Source organism: Rhyacophila brunnea, unplaced genomic scaffold, assembly GCF_057557595.1.
Source record: "Rhyacophila brunnea isolate RB1 unplaced genomic scaffold, BYU_Rbru_1.0 scaffold_4, whole genome shotgun sequence".
Classification (NCBI taxonomy): domain Eukaryota; kingdom Metazoa; phylum Arthropoda; class Insecta; order Trichoptera; family Rhyacophilidae; genus Rhyacophila; species Rhyacophila brunnea.
In genome coordinates, this window is record NW_028233068.1 from 31,517,901 (window position 1) to 31,531,922 (window position 14,022).

Sequence of the window (14,022 nt, forward strand, 5' to 3'; positions counted from 1 at the left end):
TCCGGGCATCGCCTAGTCACGATCTTTTTAGACCATGCCTCAGCTGAAGTATAGCCTTAAACTATTAGGTCCACACTCTGACTTTAAACACAAATTGAAAAACAATATAATGTAAATTTTCCAGAACCAGGATTCGAACCTGCGACCCACGACATTATAAGCTGACGCGAAAGCCGCTCGGCCATTGTAGATATTAGTAATTTGTTGTATATCAGAATTTATAGAAAAATACAATATTGGTCCCACGTTGAAGTCGCAAGTCAAGTAATATTTTTAAACAAACTATGTATAGGTATTCGTATACGGAATGCTTTGATGCATTCAGGTTCTAAATGCAATTATATATGGCCCGACAAAATCGGATTGTGTGTCCACTGTCCGTCGAGTCTTTAATAAATTGGACTAAATGCCACCAATGACCAGGGAGCCATTGCTATAATAATGTTATATGTTTGATATATTTTGAATATGGTACCAAGTTTATTGCTAGTTCAGTCAATTTTCTCCAAATTATATAGTAGGGATAGGTTAGGTGAGAAAATCAGTAGAAGGCCATGTTATTTTATTTTATGACGTTAGTTATGTTAAAACTTCCATGTAATATGTAGGCATCCATGTTAAACTAAGGGTTTAGGGTTAAAACTATGTTTTCTCATTAAATGTACAATGCCCATAAATCAACAATTCGCCGTTGTATATACAGAGATATATAACTAACTATCATTACAATAACATCATACTATTCAAGGAAATTTTTCTTTAATTAATTATTTATTTAAAAGAAATCTTTTGCTTTGAGATATTCAAATTTGAAAATCGTAGTACATAATTATTATGCATGATTGTTCAAAATGTTGTCGAAAAAGTAATTAAAAACGATATATGGTAAGTAGATCAATAATTTTATGATTTTTAATTAACTATATCTTTTATTCAGTGAATAATTCACAATATTTAAGAATGTACCATTCTAATTATTGAACATACACAATTTTGAAAAACACTTCTGAGAAAATATATTATAACCAATAGAAAAAATATTTTGAAAAAAATGACACCCGGCAGGAATCGAACCTGCATCTCTTGGGTTTACGTCCCGTCTGCGCATTGTCCACTATGCTACGAGGTGACATACTAATTGCGACAAATTTTAACTAGTGGCCTTTTAATACCTGCTCATTAGCGCTCTTTCAAATCAAGCTACTTTTGGCAATCGGTTTTTGTTTATTAAATCAAAGTAGGTACCTACTACTTCAATTACTAACCGACGTCACGGATTTCTCCATTATTTTTTTATGATGTAACTTACTCGAACTTGCTAATAATTTTTAATTAACTATTTCTTTTATTCAACGAATAATTCACGGATGAGGCGGGGCGGAAACCCAAGAGATGCAGGTTCGATTCCTGCCGGGTATCTTACTTTTTTCAAAAAGATTTTTTCTATTGGTTATAATTTTATATTTTTTCGTGTTTTAAGTGTTTTTAAAAAAATAAAAATTTTATGATTGTTTTATCTAGGACCAAGAATGTGTTAAGGTTGTGCAATAGTCGCGAAATTATCGGAATTCACTCCTCGGCGACTAAATTGACTGGCGTCAAATTAACGATATACGTAAATTAATTGATTTCTTATATCGTAATTTTTGTTTGCTATTTTTTAATTATTTCTGTGCAGTGTGCTCTAATAAATATTCATTGGAATGTTATCTATGCGAATGCTAGCATAGACTTTTCAGTCATGTTTTTGTATTACTTATTACAGTTGCAATGACACGCGTGAAAAAATTTGCTGCAGATCGACGTCGATACCTATGCCTCGACGTGGATTATATTCGTAAAGGCCGAAAATGGCAGGTGCTTGCGCGATTCTATACCAAATTAAAAATAGTCCCAAAATAATGAAAACAATTGACGTGACTGTATTATCGATATAATATAAAAGAAAATAAAAAAAATAGCTACCTACATGGATAGTTTAATATTATTACGACAATATAGTGTTTAAAACTAAATAAATTTTGGTCAAACAAATTTGTGAAATTTAATGAGGTTGCCAGAAACTTGTTGACAGTGTGGACAAGGCATTAGATATTCCGACGCGATTATTTGTTTCATTCGTGTTAAGACCTGAGTAACAGGATATGATTATTTTACTTTACAGATCTGTCATTGTTATAAATATCGAACTGTAAATCACAAAACTAGTACTTTGGAGTTTTGGACATTATACTATTATTTAGATATAATCTGACAGACTTATTAATTTTCCATTTGACAAGATGAGAATAATACTGGAAAAAACATTTTTTGAAAAAAATACGACGTCCAACGAGACTTGAGCCTGCAACCACTGAATTCACGCTAATGTGCTTTAACCAATTATGCTACGGGTATCCTACTTAATTACGACGATTTTAACTGGTACCTAGTTCTTACGTGAAATGATTACCAAATTGCGGTAATATTGACTATCAGTTTTTGTGTTTTAAATTAAGGCACTATCATTAATTACCCGAATTACAAACCGACGCTCGGATTTCACCAAATTATAACGTAGGTACTTGCACTTGCTTTTATTGAACGACGCGTCGGACGTCGTATTTTTTTATTTCTTTTTTATAGTATGTATATATTTGCGGTGTTCTCAAGTTTTATATATTCAATATATAGAATGTTACGCTATCAAATCTTGTGAATTATTTGTTGAATAAAAGAAACAGTTTATTAAAATAATATGCACTCATGATAATCTTGCACATACGGCAACGGTTGACTAAATGTCATGCCTTCTCTATACATAGATGATTCTTTAAGATACCATTAAAAAGGCAAAAAGAAAAAAGAAAAAAGAAAAGAAGTATCCGTCTAGTGGTAAAAAAAAGTAGGCTTAAAAGCTCATGAATCATTTATTGTGGGGAAACTTAAATTCTTTGACCACACCATGTAGAATGAAAAATAGCTATAGAGAGTAAATAGAGGGTAAAAAGGACCTGAAATAAGATGTATTTTAAGGCTGCGTCCTTGGTTAAATGATAGAAAAAAGTCACTTGAACATTATTGTTTAGAAGACGACGCAGAAATAAGAGGATAAAATAACGATTTAAATGAGTACCTATTTTTCAAGATTTTTAATGGTAAACATATACTTAATACAATATTTTTATCATTGGTTCAGCATTTCTCAGAACTTTTGAAATGTATTTTCTTTGTCGATTTATGATTAATTTTTATTCAGCTTTTTTCCTAGAATAGATCTAAGAATTATTGCTCATCAAACAAGTTTGTGTGTGGAGTGGGTTAATTTATTTACAAATAAATTGGTAATAGGTTTCTATATATAGTTTCACTTTTTATGGGCCCATGTTACTTGACTACTACAGATAGATTCGCAATATAAAAATAATTAGGAACCAGTGGTCAAGAGTAGACATTACCAATTTCAAGTAGTATATGATCTACTACCCAGTATCAAAACATACCGTGGTCTACCACTCAAATCAAGAAGTTGTTATCCAGGCGCGAATTCCAGAATGATTCTTTTCCTGCGCTGGACTCTTCAGTGATGGAGATTGTAATCGAAATACGTGTACTCTAAAATCGACTATTTTTTTGTAAGTCACCGAATCTCTTTTCGAACTCGTGAATAACAGAACCAGTTTGAAAAACAACGTAAGATTTTTTCGAGATAATCCTGCATGTTAGCGATGTTATGGATTGTAAAGTCGATCATCATGAACATCAATAGGTTGAAAACAAGGTCGTCTATAATAAGGCCACAGCGCTAAATGGCGAATTCTAACAGTAGTGCTAGTTATTGATTAGCTTCGAATGCGCTGTGGTAACCTGTTCGCAGTAAAGAAAGATTTTCGATTACATATTTCATTCATATTAATTAGATAACGTATTACTATTTTATAACGTTTTTATTAGCTCGTATTCTTATTTGTCCAGTGGTTGTTTATCCAGTACAAATCTTGCAATCGATTTTTAGCTAACTTCCTGACTAGCTAGACATTTGAAACTTTTAGAATATATCTGAACACGATGCCAATGCATTCGTTTAATACTTTAGCCATCTTTAAGCAGAATTGAATTCATTTTCAGTTAATTCTGTTTTGTATGAAAAGTTATTTTGGAAAAAATCCGTAATCCAATTCACTATTATTGGTTGCTAAGTGGGTGGTCCTAGCAACTAAATTATTAATATATACGCGCGTTACTATGGAAATCTAACCAACTATACTTGTTTAATTGTTTGTTTTATTTACTTCATATCAAGTACAAGTTTGAGCATATTGAGCATAATAATTCAACAGAAAATTTAAAAACGTTGTATATAAAAAGTTCTTTTTATCTTGTAATTATTTTCAATAAAAACAATAATATTTTTCTACATACAATTTGTCATATTGCATTCGAATTATGAGGAATAACTAGCACTATAATCTAAATTTATAGTTACATGCCTTGGCCTGACTCGGGGTTAACCGTACGAAGAAGGTTTGCTAGCGGTTGTCGTATTTATGTTCTTGTACTGAAACAGCTTGAATTGTTACCGGTTTTCTAATTTTCTAAGAAGTCACCTGGAAAAAATCCGCGGTGGGAAAAAAGGTTTTCCGGCGGGTAAAGTGTGATTATATTTATGTCTTAACTTTGTAATGTAAATTTTCAATTAACATCGCGGTAATTAAAAGTATTTATAACACCGGTTATCTCTTCTGTTTTAACCTGGCCTTTTTATTATGGTGATTAATGTTTAGTTAATAAAAGTAAATTGAATTACATAAAATTTCCCATTTTAGTACGCAAAAAAAATAATATCTACAAAGTTAATAAAGTTAAATGAAACGATTTTTTTTAAGACACTGGCCTTTTACTGATCTGATAATGAACGAATAGTAGGTACCTACCCATTCCCATTGAAACAATGTTATGTACGATTATGATCGAAGTATATGTTGGACAATGATTAAAATACATTTTAAATGTAAACTAACCATAATCATAGATGGGGCATTTTATTTATTTGTGTGTTTCATCAGCGTTGACATAATATACCCTGTTCGAGGTTGTCGTATTTTTGTTGTCGTAATTTAAAAAAAATGTACATATTGTCACTGCGTTTGCACTTGTGTGTACAAGAAATTGGCTAAAAAGTCGTTGATAGTTTAAACGTAGATCATAACAATTTCAAGATAAAAATAACTTTTTATATACAACGTTTTTAAATTCTGTTGAACCATAATATAAACTTGACTTGACTAGCTTAAACGATCAAAAAAAAATGTACTTGACATGTCATATTGATTTCCATAGTAACGCACGTATATATTAATACTTTAGTTGCTAGGACCCCAGACCCCTAGCAACCAATAATGGTGTCGAAATAACTTTTCATACAAAACAGAATTAACTGAAAATGAATTCAATTCTACTTAAAGATGGCTAAAAGTATTAAAAAATGCATTGGCATCGTGTTCTGATATATTCTAAAAGTTTCAAATATCTAGCTAGTCGGGAAGTTAGTTAAAAATCGATTGCAAGATTTGTACCGGACAAAGAACTACCGGACAAAATATAAGAATACGAGTTAAGAAAAACGTTGTAAAAAATAATACAGATCCCATGTACTGTTAGGTTAGTATGTTATGTTAGGTTATTAATACCAAGCCGTCGGGTTCATACTCTGTATACTGTATAGGTACACTTTTTGTCAATAAATGATAGGTACATGAAAAAGACAACATGGTAATTATTTAATCTAGCCGCGATATTCAATTCCAGTCGATTCATATAATAGAGATTTTTGCTGAAGCATGTGGTCACGTAATAGAAAGTAAAAAAATCTTATAAATATTAATATTTTTTACAATCTATGAAAATAAATCACATATATGGGCCCCATCAATTTCCACTGGCCTTAATCGGGCGTAACGGGAGCTTACGTTTGATGTAAAGCATCAGTATCATTTTTTTACGACTGGGAATGTCGAGTAGTTACCCATGACTTAGGTCACCATGCATTAAGGTGTTAATTGACTGAAGTTACATGACTTTAAGTTAAAAATGCCTATGGGAGACAGGAGCATATACTTAGAAATAGAATATGGTAAATAACAAAAGCTATTACAAAGCTTCCGGGCAATCTACGTAAAGGGATCTTTACATTGATAGTATGACGTCACAAATTTTCTAAATGTAATAAAATTGGCCTTGGTGGCGACCAGGTTAAACGTTAAAACGTTAAAACGTTTTCGATGGGCGATTCTGGCTTCATAATAATTGTAATATTTTTAAGACAGAAGAACGGCTTATCAAAAAAAACAAATAATGTTCGTAAGGGGGCCTCAAAATCTGTCAGAGCGTCGGGACTCCATGTACCTATAACCACTACTGGATTCACGGACCACGTTGTGATCGTTCTAGCCAGTGCTCGACGTCAAGTGCGCGATGAGTGAAAAGCAACAGGTAAATATTACATTATAGCTTCAAGTGTGCAGAGAAAAAAAATATTTTTACGTGCAGGTAGGTATTATTCAAAGAGTGTTCCTGCAAATATGTAGGTCATGGTGGCAAAATTTGTATTCAAACATCGTTTTGCGAATAATGTGCGCAGTGTCAATATTATGATTCACTGTTATTGAATGAAAAAAGATTTATAATAATTATTGTTATCGTAACGAAATTCACAATTTTATTTACAAGTGATGATGCAATATCATTTTTTATTTATATTCTACTGTACTTGCAGAATATTGCGTGATTTTGATTCTCATAGATTATATTGTTATAAAAAAAAACACTGGCACCCGAAGTCAATTCTGCCCTCATAAAACGAATATCCTTAAATTTTTGTCAAATTGGTGTATAGGTTGAGAAGTTAATTTCAGTACTGATTACCAAACATACCAAAAGTGTTATTATTATGTTATATATTGTGCACGTTGCCACGATTATTTAAAATCCATTTGCAGAAATAGGTGTTGACAATGTCATTAGAAGCGGTCAATATTAAATTATGTGATGTCAGACGGGAAGGAGAAGAGAATAGAAGATTAGAAAATTTCGGAATCAAAGAATCTGAAATTAGAATTTCTAATACGACGAACAACCACTGATCATCATCGTCTGACATGATCTACCTGGAAATGGATAGATGGGACTTTTGCAAAAATCTAAATAACACAGACCGAATGATCTAAAATGAGAATAATAATAAGTCTTTTTAAGTTACATCGATCTAAGCTTGTTATTTTTCGTATCTAAAACGCAAATGATCCAACTCATTTAGAATCATTGATGTTTAAAAGAATTTATTCAACGAATTCTATTTTTTTTAATGTCTAACCTATCAATTACGTTTGGCAACAATAAGGGCTTGAAATGGACCGGAGCGGATCCTCGAGATTGTCGCTCCGTCTTGTGTGAAAACGATAAATTGCATTCCGGTCCGTGAATTGTTGATAAAATATTAAAATTAATTTACTTTACAGAATTAAAAAAAAAATATGTAACTTGTCGAATGCATGGTTAATATTTATGACAAATTGTAAAATCATATTTCTATAAACAGTGAATAGATTTTATGTTATTTTTATAGAGAGATTTTTTTAGGTGATTTTATATTAAATTTCGGCTTATAGCAAACAGACTTTATTTTGAATTGGGTGAACCTCAAAAAAAAAAAATACTCCTTTATCAACGCGTGGTAACCAAAGCATTGTCTATCCCAATAATTAAAATGAATTACTGATATAAATATATAATATATTATAATTAATCATACAGTGTTGAGAATTTCGTACTATTAAGTTTGTAGATATATTGTATGTTATTACTAAATTCACCAACTGAACGATCTGAAATAATAAATAAAAAAATCGAGCACAATATTTTTGGAAAATTATTGAGCGCTCCAGTTCGTAAAACATTATATTTCAAGCACTGGGAAAAATATTTATTTATAGAACCAATCTTTAATCACAGAGAAAATTTGTAAGTGTTAAATTTTGATTCTATTATTATTATTGATAATAATAATACCGTTTGTTGGAAAATTCGAAAACAAATGTGATTTATCAGCAAACCGGAGAGGAAGGTTGACATATTATTTCTTTAAAAAACACAAAGAAATTTATCGCGAAAACTTAAATTTATTATCTTTCGAAAATTACAAACAAAGTTTAGTAATTAAACGGTCGCCAGTCGCTTTTTAATTTAAAAAGAAGTCTTAACGACATGACCCGTCTCTGTTGGATGGATACCTCCCATAAAAATAATAATGTCAGCCGGGGAATAAATCAGTCTTCCCACCCCCTTTCGTTTTCGCGTCATCCCATTTGTTTTTCACTTCTATCCAATCACTTCCTACTAATGGTGTCCAGTAAAAACCTTAATGAGTGGGAAGTAGAACAATCTACATTTACATCGAATATATATATACCTATTAGGTTTATGCCCATTGGCACTCGTAGACCAATGTATAAGGTAATGGCTTCTCACACCAAATCACAATACTCTAATATATTCTATTTTCTCAAGTCTGGGTAGGTATTTCTGTGGTGTGTTTCATTAGGTATCGCAGTTGGTGCCATCGTGGTTAAAAACAACTACCCCTCTGTCTTAAATCATTTGAAACAGCTTTCCTTATTATGCAGACGTTGGAATCGAACTTCAAAATGATTTGAGAAGAATAAAATATTGATAATACTATGCCATTACTGCCTCTTTGTTGGACCAGCGATTTATTCCATCGGGTGATCCAATCTGGTTGCCACCGAGGCCAATTGTATTGCTTAAAAAAGCTGCGTCACACTGAATATGTGATCTTTTCATATTTATCGTTTGCCAGATTTTTTGAATTTTATTGTCACTCTTTGTTTATTCACAGTGCTTCACTTACTCATGGGCACTATTAAGTTAACTCAGTCAAAGTACACACGGGTATGTGGCGACCTCAGTCTTAAGAAACTGCTCTTGAGGCATTTCCAGGCGTAAGGTTATGCTTCACGCCCAATTAAGACTAGGTGTGGTGCGGGGTGGATTGTTTTTTAGGGATCCATTTTTGTGTTGTCTCGTTCGTTATCGCTAATTACGGGACCAGTTTACTCAATTCTGAAATGCATTTGGGTATCTAGATAACGTCTTCAAGACTCTCCATATACTTACATAAATTGCAAACACTTCTGAGAAAATATATAACCACTACAAAATATCTTGTTTGAAAAAAAAATCGGTGTGTGTATTGTGTACTTATGTACGCGCGTTGACGTAACAACATAAAATAATCGCACACCGCGTTAGTCAAAATTCACATCAACCAAAAATATTCAAACACTTAGAAAATAGTTTTCACATAAACTAAATATGTAGTGGAGTCATTGGAGTGCCGCTAGTTTATTTCTAGACACTTTAACTTATATCACTAAATAAATTATTTAATTATTTCTCTTTGTTTTTATTTTATTTTGGCCAACAATAATAAATTCGTTTCCTAGGCAACGGAACAATTCAAAACTATATTATCATACTGTATAATCGTCACGATTGCATTATCATACTGTGGCGTAAAGACAGTGCGTTTGGCTGATAACCGAATAATCGTGGTTCGAATCCAATCTAGTGCGATTTTTTTCGAGTGAAAAAATAAATTATGTGTTACATGTCACACGCCAGAAATACACTCTGATCTGATTTTCCAAACGCTCCCAAAGAAGTATAACTTGAAAAAATATGACACCGTTCAAACAGGTTCAAACCTGCGCCCCTCTGGATTCGCGCCCATGTGCACTGACCACTATGCTATATTATGTACTATTTTATCTAATTGCGACAAAGTTAAACTATCTGAAGCACTTTCCAAATAAAAACATATATCTCATTACATATATCTAAAACTAGTGTGTATTACCTGTAAGCATATTATTTATTATCTATGCCAACAAGAACTATTAAGTGGTAAAAGAAAGGCTGGTTCGTGACTATTTGGCGCCTCCTGCCCACCTTCCGCACATGGAGTATTGTATTTGCCCCGTACAAAGTGGGGGCTGAGGGCTCCTTAGCCCATGCAGCTGAAGCCTTCTAATACAGTGGTCCCCAACCCCCGGCTCGTGGATCAACTGGTACCGAGCCGCCCAAGGAACATTATCATTACCATTTTATTTACTGTGGTGTATTTCTCTCGGGTTTGTGCAACTTTCCATGGACGAGAGGTTAACCGGGAGTTGAAAGACGTCACCTAAAGCCGCTATTGCCATTTTCGACATACTATCTGTGTGAAGCGGGGTTTTCTGCAATGACAGGAACCAAAACAAAACAACGGAATAAACTGGACATAAGCAACACACTTCGGGTGTCATAGTCTCCTATTACCCCCAGATGGAACCGTCTCGTTGCAAAGAAACAAGCTCAGGGTTCTCATTGATTTAGCGTTCTAGTGAGTTAAAATATTAAATCACTTTATATTCATATTTTGGTGTAACTGTATTTTATTTTGAAGGCATGTTTAAATACAATTAAATTAAAATTATTAAATCAAAATAATCTAAAACATAAACAATCAACGTCCCCCCCTCAGCGGGCCGCGGTAAAATTATCAAACGTTGACCGGTCCACGGCGACAAAAAGTCTTGGACCACTGCTCTAATACACGCGTCATTTAAATATTACTAATATAATATCTACTAATTACTAAAAAATAAACTTTTGGTAATTTGATGAAAATGGTACATTTATTAGGGTAATGGTAAAAGTACCTAATAGTTAAGTAACGGTAGAAGTTAAATATTCCTAACTAAGAATCATGTATCATAAAATAATTCTTGGGATCGAAAAATAAATAAATGCGTTAGGTACCAAACAAAAATATTGGACATATTAATACAGTGCATACATACATCGAAGTGGGGATCCAATAACATATAATTGGTGGACAAATCTCATCATTCGCTTGTACCAAAAGACCTACATTGCGATTAAGAGTCCGCTGAACCTATGTGATAATCGGGTTAAGTTGAAGTATATGGCAATGGAAGAAGACGACCAAGAAAAGTAGGAAAAGGCAAATAGAAAAAAGGCAAGGAAATGGCTGATATGACGATGATGATTATATTGATTATAATATTATCTAAGGGAATTTTCAGCGTTTAATAGCACGCCACATTTATTAACACCTTTACATTTATTTCCTCGAACGACAATGGGTTTGTCGCTTCGCTAATGACCTGCCAATCAATGTTTTTTCTTCAATTACTGCAAGTTATTTTCTCTGTTCGTTAAAATTCATCTGTTTTTATTGGTGGCATGTTTAAAGGGAAGTATAGTACTATTAGGGACATCTAGCAATACAATACGAAACATAATTATACATGTCCGATGAGAGTGGAGTTTTATATATATTTTTTTTTTTTTATGAGAAAATGGATGTTAGCGACATGCTCAACCTGTTAGGGCCATAGTATGACTCCAAACATACATTGAAAAACAATATGTGTATTTGCCAGAACTAGAATTCTAACCTAGGACCCACGACACTATAACCCGAGGCGTTAGCCGCTCGGCCATAGATAGCGTATAATCTAATAAAAGTTAATGATCATTTAGATTTTAAATTGTTTTAATTGATCGATACGTTACTATAATATTCTTTTTTTTAAATTAAAAATACCTAAGCAAACTGATAATTAAAAAAAACTGTTTTAAATGTGTGTTTATTAAACACACTCTTATATAATTAGTTATTAAATATTGTTTTATGCTTATTTTTATCATAGAAAAGTAGTTTAATAAATTCTTTAGAATTAACGAAAAAAATTTACTTATTAAAAGACAGCTTAATACAAATGTATTTATCTTGAAGCCCTTTTTAATCATATTAAATCGAGCTTTATCGAACGTACGGTCATGTCTATGATTTTTAATTTTTTATAATTAAAATATTTTTTTAAGATGTTGTTAGTATGGTAACACCGTACGTGTAAGTCAAAAGTGATTTTCATTGTTTATTGTTATTGTAAAATGGTAACAGGGAAACTATGACCTGGAAAAAACCTCCCTGACATTAATCTCTCAGTCTAAATAACCCCGGACAAACTCCCCTATGTAAATAACTTCCCGAATATTAACATACAAACATCCCAGATAATTGACTTCCCCGTTTGAAATATCGCTGGATAAAATTAAATATTTTATACAGAAATAAATAAGAAGCAGATAAAGTGGATTAAAAGTTAGGTTAGTTTGGATTAAATTCTGCCACCTACACGTTTCTTTAGCGTTGGTGAACTTTTGTATCCTGCTTCATAAATATTGTTTCTTTGTGTGTACAGTTTCAAATAATAATTTTAAACTAAGTGGGTACCGACATTTTCTATTGAAGATTTCAATATTTTCGTAATTAATTTTACTCCTCACTATCTCTAAAATATGCATATTACATGTTAGTATCATTTTAAATTTGTATCTATATTTTTTCGAGCCGAATTATTTTATTTTGTCAAATTAACTTTTGTTTCCACTACTTAAATTTTATTTAAAGAAATTTCATTTTTATATGGGAGGTTAATTATGGTTATATAAGGCGTTATTAATTGTTCTAGAACCTTGGAATATATCGTATTGATAGGATTCTTTAGTTATTTGTAAAATAATAAATAAGACAATTAATAATATATTAGTGATATTTAAAGTAATATTACAGATATATATTATATTATTCTGAATGGTGGCGGGTACTTGAAAAGGTGGGTGGGTGTATAGCTGAATCACTCTCTTACGATGTGCCTAAAATGGTTTTTTCTTTGAGATAAAATGATGTAATTCGAAACTTAACATTTTTATTTAATAATTTAAACTGTATACTATTATGTTCTAAAGTTTCCATAAACAACATTGCGTTACTTATACTGTAGGTATATAAATATATTTCATAGATATAGGTAGGTAGTAGGTAATCTATTTTCTATTCCGAAAATATTAGAAGGTATTATTGCTATTCAATCGTCCAAAAAAAACATCGCTGAGGTCACCAAACATCATTTATCTTGTAATACAACAAGGAATTTATAAAATATTAGTATTTGAAGTACCTGCTGTTCCAAAATGTCTTGCACGTCGACATTGTTGCTCTGTCGCCTGGAGAGCGGCGCGTGCTCTTGGATCACCCTGTTTGGTCTCTCAACTATCCGCTCCAGGTGACTCTGAAATAATGCAAACATATTATTATGTATATAACAAAGATGTTGAAAATACCTTCTTCTATGTATACAGATATAACTTGTATGTATTATAAAAGTGAGGCTGACAAAGGAGTGAATAAATGCCGTCGCACACTAGAACCACTAGACGCAAGTCGCAAGGGAAGTGTTTATTGTATAGATAATGTAGACATAATGACTTCATCCAGGGCACGTGCATTAATATGTAACGTGTGGACCGCTACAACCTTATTATTCGTCTGTTCATTCGATAGTACAAATTAATAATATGGAAATGGAAAAGAGTCATTTGCACGTGTGCAGTTCCACCAAACTATTCTGGGTAGCAGATGATCGCCCCGATGGTGGCCGACCTTCGTTAAGAAAAAAGAGTATGAAATCATACCATGATATCACCTGTGGTGAAATCGAAGTTTACGAATAATGTAAAAAAATCACTATTACTTATAGATCTAGATTTCTCTCTCTCCGATTTTAACCGTCACCCTTTCGCACACAGAATTTACTCCTGTTCGAACGCCAGACATATACATTATATTATGTTGCACGTTGTGGTTCATAAATTATTCTTATTATATATACGGCATATGATGGTCTAATGGTTTGAAATTCAAATAAATTTATTTACACGAAGTGAACATTGCAAATTTAAAGTTTAAGACGTTCACACCATTACATAAAGGAAATATTATACGAAAATTACCTATAGGTACCTATTCATACGACCCATTATATCTTTATAATGAAGCGGGATTTAAGTCTCATTGAATAGTAGTAAAGGGTCATGTCCCTATTGTTTCATGGC

At 32.3% G+C, this 14,022-nt stretch overlaps 1 protein-coding gene across 1 annotated transcript in view; it reads right to left on the reverse strand.

Annotated features, from left to right (window-relative positions):
• The window catches only part of LOC147067264 (cGMP-specific 3',5'-cyclic phosphodiesterase-like), a 164,372-nt gene that overhangs the window by 40,480 nt on the left and 109,870 nt on the right, over positions 1 to 14,022 (reverse strand). The window contains exon 6 of the mRNA XM_085954983.1: positions 13,089 to 13,199. Within this exon, the coding sequence (XP_085811109.1) occupies positions 13,089 to 13,199 (111 nt within the window). The remainder of the gene's footprint in view (positions 1 to 13,088; positions 13,200 to 14,022) is intronic.